Source organism: Prionailurus viverrinus, unplaced genomic scaffold (assembly GCF_022837055.1).
Source record: "Prionailurus viverrinus isolate Anna unplaced genomic scaffold, UM_Priviv_1.0 scaffold_38, whole genome shotgun sequence".
Classification (NCBI taxonomy): Eukaryota; Metazoa; Chordata; class Mammalia; order Carnivora; family Felidae; genus Prionailurus; species Prionailurus viverrinus.
This window is the reverse complement of record NW_025927606.1, coordinates 1034248-1053637: the sequence shown is the minus strand read 5'-3', so window position 1 is coordinate 1053637 and position 19390 is coordinate 1034248. Positions and strand designations below refer to the sequence as shown.

Sequence of the window (19390 nt, the reverse complement as noted above, 5' to 3'; positions counted from 1 at the left end):
GGCGGGGAGGAGCCGGGAGAGGGGCGGGGCCGGGACGCGGAAGGGGGGTAGGACGTCGACGCAGGACGTGAGGGGGCGGGGCCTGGTCTCGAAAGGTACGGGGCCGCCCCGGGGGAGGGGGTGGACCGGGCCGTCAGAGGGGCGGGGAAGGGGGCGGGGCCGATCAGGGAGGGGCGGGGTCGGGCCGCGAGAAGAGCACGGTCACGCCATAAGAGGGGCGGCGCCGGGCCGCGGGAGGGGCGGGGTTGGGGCGTGAGAGGGGCGGGACGGCGACGCTTGAGGGGCGGGGCCGGGGCCCGCGGCTAGGGGACGCGGCCCGCAGCCGGGGGGCGTGGTCTGCTCTCTGCCTCGTTGACCCTCGCCAATCCGTAGGCTCGAAGCGGCCGCGGTCCCCGCCTCCCGCCGCTCAGGGGAGAGCGCCGCTTTGCTATTGGTTGCCGATGCTCGTTCCGGCCGGGGGCCGGGCCCCGCGCGGTGGCGGGAAAGCTGAGGCTTCCGCGCTTCCCTGGACCTTGAAGGGCTGCGGGAGGCGCCAGCATGGACGCGGCTGAAGTGGAGTTTTTGGCTGAGAAGGAGCTGGTTACCATTATCCCAAACTTCAGCCTGGACAAGATCTACCTCATCGGGGTAAGGGCTGGGCCGGGCATTTGCCTCAGACCCCAGCTCCTGAGAAGGGCCCTAGTGCCGGAGCTTCTGCGGACGCCTGGCCTCCAGTTCGCCGAGTGGTGGGGAGGAGTGCGGGGGCGGGGGAGAGTACGGGTGCGGACCCCGAGTGGCCGGGGGAGTACGGGATAGGGGACGCCGAGTGGCGGAGGCGGGGAGAGTACGGAGTGGGGGGGACGCCGAGTGGCGGGGGCGGGGGGAGTACGGGGTGGGGGGGACGCCGAGTGGCGGAGGCGGGGAGAGTACGGAGTGGGGGGGACGCCGAGTGGCGGGGGCGGGGGGAGTACGGGGTGGGGGGGACGCCGAGTGGCGGGGGCGGGGGGAGTACGGGGTGGGGGGGACGCCGAGTGGTCGCTGGGAGGGGGGAGTACAGGGTGGGGGGGACGCCGAGTGGCGTGGGGGTGAGTACGGAGTGGGGGGACGCCGAGTGGCGGGGGGGGAGTACGGAGTGGGGGGACGCCGAGTGGTCGCTGGGAGGGGGGAGTACAGGGTGGGGGGGACGCCGAGTGGCGTGGGGGGGAGTACGGAGTGCGGGGACGCCGAGTGGTCGTGGGGGAACCCTGAGTGGCCGGGGGGGGAGTAAGGCGGGGCGGGGGTCGGAATACGAGAGGGGGGAACGGAGGGCGAGGGACGCCGAGGAGACGAGGGGACGAACAGATGGGGCGACGTTGTGAGTCTGGGCCCGGCCCCTCAGCTGTTCCCCGTCCTCCCGGAAACCGGCCCCGGTGGGCTGGCCAGGTGTGCGCAGGTGAGCACAGTTCTGCTCCCTCGCTTGGAGCGGCCTCCCTGGGTCTGTGTTCGCAGCTGGGCTTTTAGATTTCTTTGGGTTTCGGCTTGGGCGGCGCCCTTTCTCTTGTTGAACAGCAGTGGGGTCCGGTGTCGCTGGTTGCCCTCCCTGTTTTGTCTTACTGGGGGGCTTGATTTTCTTTTGGTAGGGGGACCTGGGGCCTTTCAACCCCGGCTTACCGGTGGAGGTGCCTCTGTGGTTGGCGATTAACCTGAAACAAAGACAGAAGTGTCGGCTGATTCCTCCTGAGTGGATGGATGTGGGTAAGCATGTGGGTGGAGCAGAGCTGGGGTGACCCCCGCCCTTCGGGTGGAAGCAGGGGGCCCCTTCCACGCAGGCCACCAGCCGCTGATCAGCTGAAGTTAATGAGTGGTTGGAGACTCACCTGGCAGAGTTCGCGCATGGCTATTACCAATGTCACGCTGGTTTGAGGCATGTATACCAATTTTCGCTTAGGTTTTGACTGGAAGATATTTCAACTTTTTAAAAAAAAATTTTTTTTTTTTTAACGTTTATTTATTTTTGAGACAGAGACACAGAGCATGAACGGGGGAGGGGCCGAGAGAGAGGGAGACACAGAATCGGAAACAGGCTCCAGGCTCTGAGCCATCAGCCCGGAGCCCGACGCGGGGCTCGAACTCCCGGACCGCGAGATCGTGACCTGGCTGAAGTCGGACGCTTAACCGACTGCGCCACCCAGGCGCCCCAGATATTTCAACTTTAATTTTTTTTTTTTTAATTTATTTTTGAGAGAGAGTGAGAGACAGGGCGTGAGCAGGGGAGGGGCAGAGAGAGGGAAGCACAAAATCTGAAGCAGGCTCCGCACTCTGAGCTGTCAGCACAGACCCGACGGGGGCTTGAACTCACGAACCGTGTGAACGTGACCCGAGCCGAGGTCGGCCGCTCAACCGACTGAGCCACCCAGGTGCCCCTCAACTTGCTTTACGTTTAAAACTATCGTACGACTTTGAAGGGGCATTTCTTGGGCCTTTTAAAAAATAACTCTGTTGGGGCCCCTGGCTGGTTCCGTATGCAGCGCTTGATCTTGGGGTCGTGAGTTTCAGCCCCACGTCAGGGATACGGTTTACTTAGAAAATGCTTCTATAGGCTAGCATGTGGCGCAGAGTCCTCTTACATGGTAGGGCATGCATGCAAATGATGCATCATCCCAAACAAGGGAATATTATTTGGCCATGTCAAGGAAGGAAGTACCTGTTATGCTGCAGCCGAATGAACCTTGAACACGTGATGCTAGCGAAAAAAAGACCCAAAGATCACACCCAACTCTGAATGTACTGAAAACTGTCGAATTGTACATTTTAAATGGGTGAGTTGGATGGTGCGTTAATTATGCCTCAGTAAAAAAGAAAATGAGGCACAACAATGCAGACAGGCTTCATCCTGAGCCTTTGCGGTCTTTTTGCTCCCTGAGACCAAAGCGGCTCATTCTAGCAAAGAACATTCATTTTGTTTGGAATGTGAACGGCCTCTGAGTGACTTTGATCATCCCCTGCCAATTGGGATTCCCTCGGGGGCACCTCCCTCCTAGAAGCAAGGACCCTCCGAGCCAGCCACTCTCAAGTACACTTCCGGAAAGACTGTGGGCATCTTCTCCTTCCGGTCCTAAAAGTGGGGGCTGGCGGCCCTGGTGGGTCTGCCACGAAGGGAAACCCCCAGCTCCTTCTGCTGAGGGGCTCTTGCCAAAGCAGAGAACGCTGCCAGGCCTGGCTCTGTTAGTGCTACCTCCTGTTCCGGCAGTTTGGGTCCATCCAGGCCCAAGGTGACGGGGGCAGAGGCTGTCTTGTCGCAGGCCCGTCAGGGCCAGAGAAGGTGTGGAGGGCGTTAACCCGAGCTTTTTCACTGGCCGAGGCCACGCTGGGGTGAGTACTAGTGAAACAGCACTAGTCAGTAGGCTCGGCCCGGGAGCGGGCCGCCTTCCGATTCCGAGGCCATAGCGGAGTCCTACCTGCTCTCGGGTGTCCTTTAAACGGAATCACCTGGTAGGTGTTGACTTCTCTCATTTAAGGCTGTTGCACATGCCATTACGTCATTCTTCTGTTGCCGAGCAGTGTTTCATTCACGGTAGAGTACTCCAGTTCGGTCACCCATTGTTCTGTTGGCGGATGTTTGGAGCCTTTCCCATTTTGGGCCATTGCTAATGAGGCTCTTATGAACATTCCTGTCCAAGTCTTTTTGTGGATCTATGTTTCTAATTCTCTTGGGTAAATACCGAGAGTGGCAGATTGCCAGGTCGCAGGGCAGACTGTGCTTAACTTTGTAAAAAACCGTCAGCCAGCCCTCCAGAGTGGTTGGGCTGTCACTTATCCCGCCAGAAGTGTAGGGGAGCTCCCACTGTTCGCATCCTGGCCAACGTTGGGTGATGTCAGTCTTTTCGATTCGTTGCAGAGTTTGAACAGAGGTGTTTCATACTGATTTAGATACTGGAGGAGAACCAGTCAGCTGTACAGAGAAGATGTCCGTGGGGCGAGGGCAGTGAGGTGTAACCCAGGCTGAGAGTAGTTTGCCCAGTTGCTGGAGGTGGGCAGACGTGGTTGGAGTCTAGGCGTATTTGAGTTTGTTTATTTTGAGAGAGAGCGTGTGAGCAGGGGAGGGGCAGAGAGGGAGGGGGCGACAGAATCCCAAACAGGCTCCACGCCGTCAGCGCAGAGCCCTATTCAGGGCCCAAAGCCACCAACTGTGACATGATTGGAGCCGAAATCGAATCAAGAGCTGGACGCTCAACTGACTGAGCCACCCAGGTGCCCCTAGGTGTATTTTGAAGGAAGAATCCACAGGATTTGCTGAAGGACGGGCTGCGGGATCTGAGAGGAGAGTTAAGAGTGGATGCCAGGGTGGGGGTGCCTGGGTGGCTCAGTTGGTTAAGTAAGCGTCAGATTCTTGATTTCGGCTCAGGTCTTGATCTCACGGTTCATGAGTTCAAGCCCTGCCTCGGTCTCTGTGCTGCCAGTATGGACCCTCTTGGATTCCCTCTCTCTCTCAAAATAAGTAAGTAAACTTAAAAACAACAACAAAAAAAAACGGTTGCCAGGGTTGCTGGCCTGAACTACAGAAGGATACGGAGGTGCTGTTCCCTGAGCTGGGGTGGGGACCAGGAGTCGGGGTTTGACCATGTTACACTGGAGGTGCTTATTGGATATCCAGGTAGAAATTATGTGAGCAGGAGTCTTGGGTCAGGAAGCTTGGGAAGGGGAGATGTGGGGATATGAATGAGCAGGTCATCAGGAGTGTTTAGATGGTATTTAAATGACGCAGGATGAAGCCACGTGGGATGTGGTTTGGGTGGCGAAGGGGTCAGGGGACTGAGCTCTATATCCCAGTGTTGAGAGAGAGGTCAGGAAGGCCTGGAAGAATCCGCGAGACAAGAGTACTCAGAGCATGGTGTTCCAGAAATCAAATAATAAATCTATCCTGAGGAGGTTTGATCTTTGTCAGATGTGAGGACAGATGGAACCATTGGGTTTGGCTGAGCAGAGGCCATGGGGGTCTTGGTGAGCTGTGTTGGTGGAAGGGTAGAATACACACCCCCCTGAGTGGTCGAAGAAAGGAAGTTTAACTCTTGGAAAAATGGTTTGCTGTCGGGAGAATGTTTACACCCGGTGTGAGGCTCGAACTTTGGGCTGCAGTATGGCACCAGGGGAGAATGGGGGCCACCACTGAGAGCGAGACCCCCCAGCATAGTTGTGTGTGTGTGTGTGTGTCCGTCCGTCCGTCCGTCCTTTAGCAACAGTGGCCGGTTCAGGTTCAGGACTTTCTCAGACCAGTGAGACAGGGAGTTGGGACTGGGCTCCACCGAGTGACTCCGGCTGCCAGCGTTCAGCCCTCCAGTGTCCTCACCCCGCCCCCCACCCCGGCCGCAGTGGCCGCGGTGTAGAGCCGTCTTGCTCTCTTCTGGAAGACGCCTAAGTAAGTTTCTCCAGCAGCCGGTCCCTTTGTGCATCAAAGGCAGGACGCTGTGCTCTTTCCCTAAGAACTCTGACGTCCTTTCTTCAGTAATAGACCCTGCGGGCCAAAGCAGCAACGGTGAAGGAAATGTACGACCTTCCATAAGAGAAATTTTGGGGGAAATAGACCCTGAACCATCTGGTGACTGGTGTGTTATTCCAAAAAGTGTTTTCCTCTTCTTCATGTTTTTGTTAGTTAATCGAATAGGTAATAGAGACATTTGGTTCATTTGGAAGGCTTAAAAAATACTTGGAAGGCTGGGTGTGGTGATGGTAAAACGTATACTCTTCTAAATTTCAGAAAAGTTGGAGAAGATTAGGGATCACGAGCGAAAGGAAGAAACTTTTACCCCTATGCCTAGCCCTTACTACATGGAACTTACCAAACTCCTGTTAAATCAGTAAGTACGTTTCCCTTCTTAGAGCCCACCTGTGGGATACAACTCGTGATTCTCCTCCCCTGGCCTGTCCCTCCTATCCTGTCGCACGTTCACCTCTGGGGTCAGCGGCGTCCCTGGCCACCCGGTTCTCAGATCGGTAATCCGGGAGGCGTGTGTGTGCACGCACCCTTGCCTGGGCTCCCTCCTTTTCCCTTTCCTCTTCCCACCCCTCCCTCTCCTAGGCCATCCCTCGGCTCTCTGTCACTTGGCATTGGACCCAGGTGTGAGCCTCCATTGTCCTCTCCAGCCTTTGTTCTTAACCGTAGCTGGGCTCTATGAGTGAAGCTTTACCCCTCGGTCTTTGTGCGCGGGAGTTCTCGCACGGCCTCCGCAGGAAAGGCCAGAGGGCTCGCGCTCGCTCGGAACCCTAGCTGTAATGAAAGCCCGCTAGTGCAGTCACTTCTTGTTTCCCTGTGTCCAGTTCTGGCTCCCCGTTGGCTGCTGCTTTTTTGTTGTTCAAGAGGAAAACTTTTTTTTTCTTTTTCCCCGGAGCGAGTGAGTGAGTGAGCTGGGAAGAGGGGCAGGCAGGGACGGAATCTTAAGGAGGCTCCACGCCGGGCAAGGAACCTGACATGGGGCTTGATCTCACAGCTAGGAGATCGTGACCTGAGCCGACATCAAGAGTCGGACGCTTCGCGGACTGAGCCCCCCAGGCGCCCCAGAGTAGTCTTTTAAAGACGGAGCGGCTTGGGACTCCCCTGTTCCTTGGAGCCTGTCCGGGGTTTGGGCTGATGTCCCGATTACGGCTTGCAAAGCGCCGCCTAGCCTGGGCTCCTCCTGCCTTCTCTCACGGCTTTTACACCTTCTTCCCTCTGATGCCCACGTCGGCCTCTCACTTCTGTACACGTACCAGGGTCCTCGGGGCTTCCGTACTGTGTTCCCTGTGTCCAGTAGGTCCCTCTATTCTCTGCTCCCTCCTTTGGTTTAGCCCGACGGGGGCTCTCTCACAGGTTCTATGTGCCTGTCCTCTCGGCAGCTCTGTAGCCCCGTGGCGTTTGTCAGCTGTGGTCTCGTAGTCACTCGTGTGGCCGTGCCCTGCCACCCCCACCCCAGTGCTAGCGGAAATGGGTAGGGACTAATTTGCACTAGTACGGTGCCTGGTGCACACGTTTGTTGAATGAACGAATGACGTCAGTAGAGGGGGGCAGGCAAGCGTGGATGAGTTTTACTTGGGAGATACTCGAATGTGATCTGCAAAATGGGGGGAACCTGGGTGGCTCAGTTGGGCCCTGTTGGGCCCTGTGCTGAGCATGGGGCCTAAGTTTCTCTCTCTCTCCCCCTCCTCCACCGTCCCTCCCCCCCCCTCTTGAGTGCTTGCTCTCTGAAAACAAAAAATTAAATAACAAAAGCGTGGGGCGCCTGGGTGGCTCAGTCAGCTAAGCGTCCACGTCTTGATTTTGGCTCAGGTCATAATCTCACAGTTGGTGAGTTCGAGCCCCACGTTGGGGTGTGGCATTCTTTGTCTCGCTCCCCTCTCTGCCTGTCCCCTGCTCACACGCCCAGTCACGGGCGGGCGGTGTGAGCCTGTTGACCGGCAGCCTGAGGAGTGCTGTTCCTGTTATGCCGGGATGCAGCCGCTTGCTGGTGCCAGAGAAGGGATCCTTGGCTTGAAAAACGAAGGACAGTTGACGAGAGGAGAGGACGCTGTAGGTAGGAGGCAGGGACCTGTTACGTTTGGGGAAGCAGAGCTGTTGGGGCAGGTGTGAAGGGTAGGGGAGCCCGGGCTGTTACTCTGGGGCTGCAGAGGCCCCGGGAGGGTGTCCGACGGATCTGAGAGCCTCGTGGGGCAGCAGAGAAGGTGACTTGGAAGGGAAAATACGGACGCCGAGGTGAGGGGCCTGCTCATCTTTAGTTTTTGTTTTTTTGTTTCTTTATTTTTTATTTTTTGAGCAAGCACGAGCAGGGGAGGGCCAGAGAGAGGGGGAGAGAGGATTCCAAGCAGGCGCCGTGCTCGATCGCACGCAGCACGAGATCGTGACCCTGAGCCAAAATCAAGAGTCGGATGCTCAACCGACTGAGCCACCCCAGCGCCCCAACATGTTTAGTTTCTGAAGTTCAGTGTCTTATGTATGCGGTTCCTATCGAAACTTTTGTTTGAGAATTCTTTGTAACTCATTTGGCCAGGGGCCCTAATTTTACCTTTGCTCTGCAGTTCAGTTAACAAAGTAGCTGGGGTCCTTTGTTCCTTAACCTGCTATTCAGGGCGTCAGATCCAAATGTTGGGGTCTTCAATCCACCGTGTAGATTCTATACCACGGATTCTCCACTGCTAATCACAACGTACTTTCCGCTTTCCCAGCATGCCTGGTGGCGGATGGCGTTGGCCTCTGCTTTCGTCTTCCCTTTTGTCTTCTCCTTCAAAGGTTAGTTGAAAATCTAGCTCCCAAAGGGACGGCTGTCACGCTGACCCTTGCTGGCTCCAGACTGTTACCCAGAATTCACTGGATATAGGTTTGCCGGGTTTATGCTAATGCGCAGTTTCTTCTTCGGTTTCTGTAAGCGTACTTGTGTTCTCTGTGGACTGGGACCGTCCCTAGCCTTCAGAGCTTTCGGGAGGCCAGAACTGCTTTGTGGTGCGAGCCCAGTGCCCGGCACAGAGCTGTCGTCTTCCCCTGGTGGGTTGTAAGCCCTCGGATAAACGAGGAGGCGTGAGCATGGAAGTCATGACCTTTGAGCCAGCCCGTGAAGCAACTTCATTCAAGGCGGAAATTCTACGGCACAGAACACTCCGTTACCCTGAGACAGAGGATGTCTGACTTCCAGCTTACTCTCCGAAGGTCTCGCGCTGCGGCCTGCCGCAAGGCAGCTGACATGAGCACAAGTAACTTTGTGCGGATGGATCGTGGCTGAATTTTCTCGGCACCCAGCTTACCTGCCAGAAACGCTTACCTCTTCAAACTGAAAACAAAGGGAAACGCATTTTGTATTTATAACGGCTCGTGTTTCCCTGAGCCCAAGCAGCAGTTTTTAAACAGCCACTTCTACCTGGAAGGGCACCTGGCTGGTTCAGTGGGTGGGGCGGGTGGTGAGTTTGAGCTCCCCATTTGGGTGTGGAGCCTGCTTAAAAAGTAAAGGCCGCTTCTCCCCAGATGTTGCCATCTGTAGTCTACCAAGTGCTTCCTTATGTGATTTTTTTCACATTTGCTTCCCTCAGTGCTTCAGACAACATCCCGAAAGCGGATGAGATCCGGACCCTGATCAAGGATGTGTGGGATACTCGCATCGCCAAACTGCGGGTGTCTGCGGACAGCTTCGTGCGGCAGCAGGAGGCCCATGCCAAGGTGGGCGCGGCGGGGGGGGGGGGGGGGGGAGGGACGCCCCCTCTCAGTAGATTTTACATTTTCTCAAATCAAACACTCCTCAACCAGCCCAGTCGGTTTTCCCTTGTTTAGCTGGATAACCTGACCTTGATGGAAATCAACACCAGCGGGGCTTTCCTCACACAAGCGCTCAATCACATGTACAAACTCCGTACAAACCTGCAACCTTCGGAGAGCGTCCAGTCGCAAGACTTCTAGAGAAAGACCCGAATTTGTAAAGAAAGGCCGGCCGGAGGCGTGCCAGGTGGTATGTGTGCGTGCCCAAGACGTGGTAGGGGCACTCTGATTTCTGGAGTGTTCTAGAACCGTTTTTAAACGCCTGAGAAACTGTGTACCCAAACAAGGAATGGGTTCGTGACATTGGTGGAAAGCAACAGGTTCGTGCTCAGTCATCGAGACACTCGAATTCCACATCTGTCTCTGGGAGCCAGCTGTTCTCTTATGGGGGGAAGAAAGCAGCTTTGGTGAAACATGCAATCTTTGCTAGCAGAGCCTCCGGCCTCCCGGTGGTTGTCGTGTGGGTGAGCATTCGGTGATGTTTTGTGTTTTAAAGAGTGATACAGTAGGGGTGGCTATGTGGCCTAGGACTTTCCTTTCTTGACCAACGCTGATCTCTTGGGCTAAACTTAGCCTCTCCTTGAGTTTGCTCACAGAGAAGGACACAGTTCACCATCTGAGCCCAATAAAGACGGAATCCGCCCAATTCTTGAACTGGGGTTTTCTTCTGCATTACTACCAAGGGAGCAAGTCCCATGGCTGAAATGGCCTGACTGATCAAATGGAGATCAGGGGTAATCTTCAGGCTGTTCTCTTGGGTACTTCTGGTTAAGGTGCAGGGCTGCTTATCAGGAGGAAAGCCAGCGGGGCGCCTGGGTGGTTCAGTACCTTAAGCGTCTGAGTCGACATGATCTCCTGGTTTGTGGTCTGAGCCCCGCGTGGCACTCCACGCTAACAGCATGGGGCCTGCTCGGGATCCTCTCTCCCGCTTGCCCTGTGTGTGTGCGTGCACACAAAGTTAAAAAAACGTACAAGACCACACCAGAGGTCATCTTTGGACTCAGAAGCCATTCCGGAGGTGGCAGGACATGTGGCCTTGGCATGATTTAGGATTCCTTGGATTGATTATACAAAGAAAAGATGAACCCAAACACAGATTTGCAAGACATGGCCCGTATGAGAAGAAAAGGCCTTAGGAGAACAGAATGAAGAAAGTCCGGGGCCTGGGGAAGGCGGCCATAAGTAAGCTGGAGATGGGACAAAGGAAGAAGTAAAGGTTCTGCAGGGACTTGACTTGTGGTGACCCTGTAGACTTTTCACAAGGAGATTCGTGAACTAAGAACTTAAAGGAAAGCTTGGGAAAAATGGATTGTGTGCTCTGGGGCACATGACGAGGCTCAAGGCATTGTTCTGGGAGGGCCTGTGTTGCTGCCCTTGATGGAGAGGAGAGACTTTGCTGGAGGCAGTGTCTCAAGGAAGGATCATTTCTTTTCCGAGGAGAAATACCTTTCAATTGCGGTTTAGAATCGCTCTAGAAATCACCTTACCTTGAGGGGAGAAATGATGCTTTGGAGGCATACAAGGGATAGAAGGTTCTGTACCCAGCTGGCTTTGGATAGTAGCATGGTCAGGAGCCTGCTCTCCCTCGGGCTTTTCGGAGTGATCACTTTTACACGCGTGATCAGCTGAGCAGAAAGAACAGCTTCTGGTGTTTGCCCTTTAGTGTTCAAAGCCCAAACTCACCTGACGTGACTCAAGCACTGTTTCTCCGTTCCAGATCGTTCCCCAGCTGTCCTCCAACAAACAGCCAATGGTTGTTATCTGAGCACTGAAGGGCCAGACACGGAGAAGACTGCTCTCTGTCATTTAAGGGGACAGTTCAGAGGGTTGCTTTCGGATGACAGGACTTGCCTTTTCATCTGGGGACTTTTCTGGAATGAAACCGCACGGTACTGGGGAGAGCCAGGAGTCCTGTAGAGCTCAGACCTCACCCCTTAATACCTTTCTTTTAAAACCTGTCTTCACATTTTACCTCTAAAGCTAGATGGCTGGGCTGCTGGGGTTTTTTTGTTTTTGTTTTGTTTTGTTTTGCCCTATTAGGACATACAAAAGATTTGCCTCTTAACATGATTTAGGAAGATTTTATTTTTTTGGATGTTGTCAGAAATTACAGCAATATATTCATAAATACCTAATTACTACATTCAACAAATAATATTACAATACAATTAATTCAAACAAGTACACTTAGAACAGGTTTAATTTCACAGCATCTAAACTGCCCCCAGAGTGACCGAGGCATCCCTCCTCCCTCCCATGTACTGGTTTTACTGTTCTAGCAAGTGAGCACAGGGCACATACAAAGTAACACAACCCATCAGCGTGGCCTTCCTCAGGTCAAGGCAGAATGAAGGAGTCTAAGTTAAGTGCTGGATCAAAAAGTTGGGACTGGCTACTGTAAGACGGGAGAAGTCAGGTACTGGTTTCCGTGGGGTGCGGGATATGTCTGCTGCTAAGTGGCTAATACACAGCTAAGAGTTACAGAATTGGCTTGTGCCGACCATCTCCATCTTGTGGTGGATCCCTGGAATTTTCTACTTTGAAGACCGCTCAGAGGGGAAAGGGGGTGCCTGGTTTTTGAGATTTGGCAGCCTTATCGAGCTACTGGAGGAAAACCCACTCCACGTACAGACCTCCTTGTACTAGGATCCTCCACTGCCGAGAGTGTGGGCTCCTCTAAGTATTCTTGGAATTTCCTTAAGGATGTAATCTATTAGAATGTGAATGCCAAGGAAGTGTTTAGCCTATAATCTGTAGAAAAAAAAAAAATCCTGTTAAGTCCTATCTTGGTCACTTATCTGAGATCATGGACGGAGGTCATGATTTTATGTCCCTTTGGCTCTAATTAGAGGAAACAACATTTTCAAAGGATCAGGTCGTAAGCGCCAAGTTCGGGGGAAAGCTCCCGGTTCGTTTCTAATGATGGGATAAATGCAGAACCCCAGGACCCCACTTTGGAAGAGGACCCTCACAAGTGGAGTGCAGTCCCCTTGAGGACGGACGGCAGCCAAGTCTCGCAGGGGCGGCAGGAAGACACAAGGTCGTGAAAGACGGGGGTCTCCACGAAAATACTGACCCGAGTTACCTAAGGAGTTCTAGAGCAGATCTGGCGTACTTCTCAACTCTGTCTTTTAAACTCAACGTGAAATAGCGGACAAGGATCACGCGTTTGTCCATTTTTAAGCCCAAACTGAAGAGAGGTGGTGCTGTTGTTTCCAAACCCTCTGAAAACGAAAACTAGCCACCGGACGGGAAAGCCAGGTCCTCGTGGTGCACCTCTGCTTTCTTGCCTTCCTTAGTTTCTTCGTGCTGCCTTACTGGTCTGTATTCTGATTGTCTTTCTACTGAGAGGTGGGAGTGCGGGGAGGGGGGAGGAGGAGGGACCGAGGCCGGAAGGCAGGGGAGGCGGTTAGTCTCCAGTCTCCAGCGGCAGGGAGCGGAGCCCTTCTAGCTATATACCCACGGCTTCCACCCCTGGGTGGAGACCGCCCCCCTGTGGGCGTGGCCCTCGACCTGTATAACAGCACCCCAACAGGGGGCCCCCCCTCGGATGGCGAGGGGCGGGGCGGGGCGGGGCTGTTTCCTCAAGCCCTCCCCAAGCTGCTTAGCAGGGGCGTCCGGCCCCGGCCGGGGGGCGGCGGGGAGTGGGGTGCTGAGGTGGAGCCCTTGAGCTTGTTCTTTCAGACCGGAACGAGCCAGCTGACTCGGGAGAAATCCGGTCACCTCGTCCCCTGACTGCTCGCAGCGGAGCCCCCTCTCAACACCTGTCCCCACCTGTGAACGAGTTGGTCTCCCAGTGTCTTTGCAGGGGAGGGGAGGCCCGCAGCACAGGCCTGCGTTCTCGAGTCGCTTTTGTGGAGAGGAAGGCGCTTGTTGACTGCTGATAATACTGGCGGCACTTTTTGTCTGAGTTTGCTAATAACTGGAAGATTCTTGGCAGACATACAAAGCAAACTGTGTGGGAACAGATAAAGCAACACAATGCCATCTGCCAGCAAGCTGTTCTGCACAGCTAAGGTCTGGTGCCGAGGGCGCGGCCACCGAGCACAGTGAGTAGCCTTCCTGAAGGTCGGCCAGCCTGTCCCTGACCCAGGGTGAAAGGACAGCGGCCATCGAGGTTCTCGCCTCCACCCCCACCCCCGACGGACCCGCCCCTGGCTGCCTGGACCTCGGGTCTGGGTCTGGGCCCGTTCCGTTCGGGCGAGAGGAGACCCCGCCCGGATGAGCTGGAACGCGGCCGAGAAGGAAACACTGCTTTGCCCGGAGAGAGATGGCTTCCCCGGTTTCTAGCCGCTCCTGTGCTCAGGACAGTAAGTTCGAAAGGAGGGGAAGTTCAGCTCAGACATGGTTTACCTACTTTTAGGCTTTTACAAAGCTTTGCATCTAAATAAAGCTTCTAAAGTTTCTACTTTGCACCTGTTCTCAGACTGCTGTAAGACACCTTAGAATCCTATCACAGAACTCGCTCCCTTCCTGACAGGTTCTTTCGGCAGAGCCGCGGGCGCACCGGGCGGCCTCTGCCCGCCGGGGGCCGAGCCCCTCCGCAGTAGCAACTGGTTCTGTCTGCGCCCCAGAGCCAGGGGGAGGGGACAGGAGGAGGTAAGAAGGAACAACACGTGGCTTTCTACGTCACTTTCTGGTGCAACTCAAAAATGAAGTGATCGCATAGGCGCCAGTGGTAAGCTGTTTGACTTTTCTTCTTCTTTAATTGTTAAAAACACTTCAATAGTTTAATGTCCTGACCAGCAGCAGTACAAACACTAAAAGCAAGTTTTTTTGCCCAGGAAAACAAAAGCAAAAAAACAAACAGAACCCCCAAACAGGAAAACAAACAAACAAAAATCCCCCCAAACCACATATTTAAAAATGGCAGGCTTTTTATAACAATAATTAAAGTAATAAAAACATACAAAACTTTGTTTTTTTTTTTAATATATATACACAGTACAAGGCTGAAGCACCTTTGACTTTTCTCTCAAAATTTACGTTTGTATGAAAACACAACCCACCGCAGTAACAATTTCGTGGGTGTGAACGTATGTATACATAGAGCTCTGTACATTTTCCCCCACGGAGTAGTAAAAAGGTACCTTCAGTTGGGTGATGCACTTTAGATAAGAGCTTTTCCGGGGAAAAGCCTGTGGGTGAGGCTTCGGTATCGGTGCTTTGTGGGCTCCTAGGACCTGTTGCTTCGGAGAAAATTTTGCAGAAAAGGAACGAACACATAAGCCCTTTGCCAGGAAAATGCACCCCGCCTTCCTTCTGCCGAAGCCGGTCTCCGTCCTGGGGAGGAGCGAGGCCGACCCCGCGCCGGGGCGGAAGGGGACGGGGGGCTCGAGGAGGCGGGGAGCCGCGTGGCCACACCAGAAACCCAACACAGTCGGCCTGATCCATTATTCCACACCCAGGGGCCCTCAATGATACAGTTTTAGTGTTGGTAAGGGAGCCTTCACTTTCAGACTAGAAAATAATGGCGTGGGGGAAGAAGAAAACCAGCTTTAAAAAGAAAAGAAAAGACTTCAAACAAAAAGAACGATGGGCGTCCTAGTCGGTTGCTCGCTGAATGACAAAGGTGATTCCGTTGCATTGAAGTCAAGGCGGGTTCGTTCTTCTGGGGCCTGGAGTCCTTTGCTTCATGCATGGCACATTCTCTTTTTTTTTCTTTTTTTTTTGTCTTTTTTTTAAATTTTAAGCTTCAAACCTCCCAGTGAAAAATATTAAATATTCAAGGTAATAAAATAGATAATATTTCTATACTATAGGTTCGGCCTAGCACAAGGGAAACCGTCACCTAGGATATCCCTTAAAGTAGCCTCTAGGCCAGTGCATTGCAGGCAACACAAGGCACTTCCTTAAGTGATCCAGTTCTGCCTGGAGTCGCTCCCTCTCGGAAACGATCTTCTGTTTCTGGCTCCTCAACTCCTGGAGAGAGAGATTGATTCAGGTAAAACACTCCTCTCACGGTAAGGAAGTGTGTGTGATGCATGAATGCACCGGGGTGGGGGGGGGGGGTGAGGGGGAAAGGCCAACCTCTAGTCTGGAAACTTCCCCTTCCCAGCTCAGGATTCGGGCGGTGGTCTCTGGAAGAACCAGTTCAAACCGTGACCGAAGCCTTGGGTTCTCCCAGTATCTGGTCCATCTCATAAAACCAGGGTCTGTTGCTGGCTCAACACCAACCCTGAGATTTTAAAAATTAGCTGATACTACACAACTGTGGCTGCTCAGGACCGGCCAAGAGCTGCACCCCACGTGCCGGGAGGATGCCGGGGAGTTGCTCACGTCATCGGCTGCAGGAGGAAGGGGGCTGGGGTGCGAGAGCTTTGCTCCCCCTGTAATATCGTCTTACATCCCCCTCAGCCAGTCACCGTAGGGGGAGACATACGCGTAACACCTCCCCCAAAGGGATATGCAAATAGCCTCTTCTCCCTTCCAGAACCAATACCCTGTACGTGAACAGTACCTGCCTCCTTAGCTCAATCTTGGGGAACCCTCGGGCTCCTGAACTCCCCGCCCAAGACTACACCTGTTAGCCTCCTAGGAGCAGTATTCCCACCCCTCAGAACTTGTCTGTATGGGGGACAGACGCAAGCTTAGGTTCAATGAAGCTGGCTGTGTCTTAGGAACCTGCGCACCCCCCCACCCCGGCCCTGCTTCCCCGGTGGCACTCACCGCCATGCTGTGAGAGAGCTGCTCGGCTGTGAGGCTGAGGCTATAATGCTGTGCCTCCAGCCGCCTGCACTGCGTCTGCAACACCTGCCGCTCCAGATTTTGCTCTGAAAAGACAAGCCGCGTCGAGCTGCTGTGTGTAGGTGTGTGTGTGTAGGGGCCACGGGCCTGGCCGGGGTCGCCCTTCTTGCCGTGCTCTCCTCGGGGCCGCACTGCTCCCCGCCCTCTGATGGGCACAGGGAAACCCAGCCCGGTGGCCAAAAGGCTACTAGGAACTCCTTAAGGGGAAAGTGGTGGTTGCAAAACATGTTTTTCAAAAGGAAGGGTACAGTGAGAGGTCTGAGAGCTTGTAATAAGCTGCTACAAGGCCAGAGTAAACTTAGAAACCGAAAATAGAATTCTAATGAGTAAAATCTCTGCCTTCCCACAAGATACTGGGCCTGCTTTGCACAGGAGTGGCTTCAAACTTGCAAGGGTCAAGGACAAGTCCCTGCTTTTCTATGAAGCGTTTTGAGAATGGAGACCCGGGACAGCAAGCGGACAGCCTACAGAAGGGACAGGGCAAGGAGGGGCACTAAAAGCAGCCTCCTGCCCCCTCAGCACACAGACTGAAGTTGTTAAAAGCGCTAACGAACGCAGCCCTGAGCAAGCAACATCAGAAAACACGAAAGCTGAACTCTCCACCGGAAACACGAACTCTGACAAGCCCTCTGCGGCCACCTCGGCAGGAATGAGGACCTCTATTTTGTCCCCAAGGTTCATAAACCAGAGAAGCGGCTCTCTGTCACTGCCACTCTCTGTTCAAGAGCCCAGAGCTCAAGGAGAGAAACTATCACAGAAGGTCTGACCAGCTAGGACTACCTGAGGAATAAGGGACAACAAAAACTGAAAAAACGCACCTGGTACCTAAGTAAGTCTAATAAAAAAGGCCCCGCTCATGGCAAAAAACCAGCAAAAGTTACTTAATGCAATTTAATGCCAGATTCACGGAACAACATCATCATCAAAAAGATCCATTCTCCCCAAATCTGTAAATTCAACACAACTGAAAATTTGCATAGGGATTTTCTGGGTGGCGCCAACGAGGCGGCGATCTTGAAATCCCTGGGAGAAGCCCAAGGGCCAAGAACGAGGCGGGGGGAGGGGGGGCTGTCCGCGAGGTGAGTGCCTGCGGACAGCCGAGAGCAGGGGGCCCACGGGGAGCGGCCAGGAGGATGCCGAAACCCGCCAGGATAAGGGGTTGCCCCGGTGGGAACGGTGAAGTTAAATGAATTCCAGGCGTAAGAAATGCGAAACCTGAATGTAAGGAAACGGACAGAATCATCGCGTCCTTGGGGCAGAGAGGGATTCCCAAACAAGGCACCGAAAAACAAACCCAGAGAGGCTCGACACGCTTTGCTCCGCCACAAAAAAAAAAAACGCTCCACGCGGGCTCTGGATACCGCACTCTGCCAGCCGTGACTGGTGCTCCCCAACTCCGATCCAGCCAGGAGGGGGAGCACGGGGAGCCGCAGCACTGCAGCCTCGGAGGTCATGGGAGTCGTCTCGAGGAAACCGAGGGGCAGGGAAAGGAGGCGGCACGCCAGAAGGGCAAGGGGAGCGCCCGAGCCTCGTGCCCCCACCCGTGGCGACGAGCCTGCGGGGGAACCGCCAGCAGCCTCGAGGCACTCGGCCGGGTTAACACACCTTCTGTTTTCAGGCCCCGTGTGTGCGGCCACAGTCAGGGCCGATGGGACATTTCTAAGTATGGCGGCAGACGGCACAGAAAGCACGGGCCAGGTGTGGGCCGTCACGCTGGGCGGGGACGAGCGGTACTCAAACTTCTCCAGTGACAGGGGCCTCATGTCTGGAAGCTGGGGGGCCTGCAGAAGCCTGACCACAGTTCTTGAAACAGGCAGAGTGGCTGAGGACGGTCCCCGAGCGCCAGGGTCTCCACGCACAAACCGTCCCCCGGGCTAGCAGTGAGGTCCCACGGGGACGGGGCGGTCCAGTAAGCATGCTGTCCCCTCCCCGCGGCCCCGCGCCCACTCTCGTACCTTCTAGGTGTTCCTGATAAGCTTCAAAAATGGCCTCAATCCCTTGCCACTTGCGCCTGGGGGGCTCGTCGTCGTCCTCCTCCCCGTCTTCGTCGTCGTCCTCCGAGGCCTGGTCCATCTCCTGCGCGAGGGGGCCCTTCCTCCCGGTGGGGGCCTCCTGCTGCCCGTTGTGCGGGGCCACAGGGAGCCGGCTGGACGACTGCAGCTCGGGAATGTTGTAGTGGATGGACGTGTCCATTTTGTGGTTCTGCTCCGCAGACAGCACGGCCACGTTCCCTGCGGGGGGAGAACGGGCAGGTCACAGGCCCCCGCCCTTCAGAGATCAAAGATGGCGCTCCACGGCAAGGTCGCAGAGCCACAGAGACCGCGACAGCCCTGCACTGAGTCCCAACGAGGGTGTGAGCTCTGCCACGCCAAGCCCCAAGTGTCAGTGTCCTGTGCCAGGAAATGGGGCCTGACGTAGGTGTGCAGCCCGCCCCGGGGTCCCGCAGTCCCCCCCAGTCACATCCAGCGTCAGCTGCTATTGGGACCCGTTTACAGGAGGCGTGCGCCGCCTCGAACCACGGCCCGGCGGGGCGTGTTCTAACGCGGGCACACCGCCTCCAGTGTAGACAGCAGCCTCTGCGGGCCTCTGGGACGCGCTCGGTGGACCTGTCCGAGGAAATGGGGCACCTGGGTGGCTCGGTCGGGTAAGTGACTGGACTTTGGCTCGCCGTCTGTGAGACCGCGCCTCACACTGGGCTCTGCGCTGCTCAGGACTCTCTCTCTGCCCCTCACCCGCTCAAAGCACGTGCCCTGCTCTGCTCTCAAAATAAACAAACTTAAAAAACAAACTCCTGAGGAAACGGCTGCACGTGACACGTCAAGAAAAGGGCCGGTGTAAAACAAGGCAGGAAACGTGGGTCCTAGGGCCCCAGGAAAGCCTCTGTGAGGTGTGTCTGGGAAGGGCACGGGGCCTTTCCCCGAGCCAGCTCGTCCAAACACGCTCTCCTTGCAAAGGAGAATTCTTCGCAGCAAATTCGTGACACGCATCCAGTGAAGCACTCCCGATTCTCACTGCGAAAACGGCCATCCTTTGCCTTTGGGGATCCTGGCATCGCCGATGCCAGCGGTAACTCGGCTGGCGCCGACCCGGCACCCGACCTGAGTCCACGGACACGTCCTCTATCCAGCTCCCAGGGCTGGCAGGGACAGACATGCTTGGGCCTAATAACCCCGTTATTTTTTCTGGCTGTTGGGGCACACGCAAGTTTCTCTTAAAGTCCGTAGTCCTTGAATCCCCGGGGATTCTTTCCTAATCAGTTTCAACCTCTGACTCCGTGAGAACCAGCTGTCGGGACCCCTGTTCTCCCACCAAATCGTCTGAGGGCAGTGAACGGGGGGGCTCGGCTGTTACAAAACGCTCTCTGGGGTAAACACCTGCTGGGTCTAGCCATCAAAGGGCGGGGAGATTCCCAGG

The 19390-nt window shown here is 55.1% G+C and overlaps 2 protein-coding genes across 5 annotated transcripts in view; one reads left to right on the top strand and one right to left on the bottom strand.

Annotated features, from left to right (window-relative positions):
- Positions 1 to 449: 449 nt before the first annotated feature.
- On the top strand, positions 450 to 11985 carry GINS2 (GINS complex subunit 2). The gene is made up of 5 exons (XM_047846329.1): positions 450 to 627; positions 1599 to 1713; positions 5714 to 5813; positions 9007 to 9133; positions 9245 to 11985. The coding sequence occupies exons 1-5, from the start codon at positions 538 to 540 to the stop codon at positions 9368 to 9370; spliced, it is 558 nt and encodes a 185-aa protein (XP_047702285.1). The 5' UTR covers positions 450 to 537; the 3' UTR covers positions 9371 to 11985.
- Positions 11291 to 19390, bottom strand: part of GSE1 (Gse1 coiled-coil protein) — a 390726-nt gene continuing 382626 nt past the window's right edge. For all 4 annotated transcript variants that reach the window (XM_047846324.1, XM_047846322.1, XM_047846323.1 and 1 more), the window contains 3 exons: positions 17932 to 18207; positions 15899 to 16002; positions 11291 to 15151 (listed from right to left, as the gene is read on the bottom strand). In XM_047846324.1, the coding sequence (XP_047702280.1) occupies positions 15017 to 15151; positions 15899 to 16002; positions 17932 to 18207 (515 nt within the window). In that variant the 3' untranslated portion in view covers positions 11291 to 15016. The remainder of the gene's footprint in view (positions 15152 to 15898; positions 16003 to 17931; positions 18208 to 19390) is intronic.

Excerpts from the sequence above, each read along its gene's own strand:
- GINS2 (XM_047846329.1), top strand. The coding sequence starts at position 538 with ATGGACGCGGCTGAAGTGGAGTTTTTGGCTGAGAAGGAGCTGGTTACC. Across the intron at positions 628-1,598 it reads ACAAGATCTACCTCATCGGG|GGGGACCTGGGGCCTTTCAA; the intron begins GTAAGGGCTGGG and ends TTCTTTTGGTAG. Across the intron at positions 9,134-9,244 it reads AGCAGGAGGCCCATGCCAAG|CTGGATAACCTGACCTTGAT; the intron begins GTGGGCGCGGCG and ends TCCCTTGTTTAG.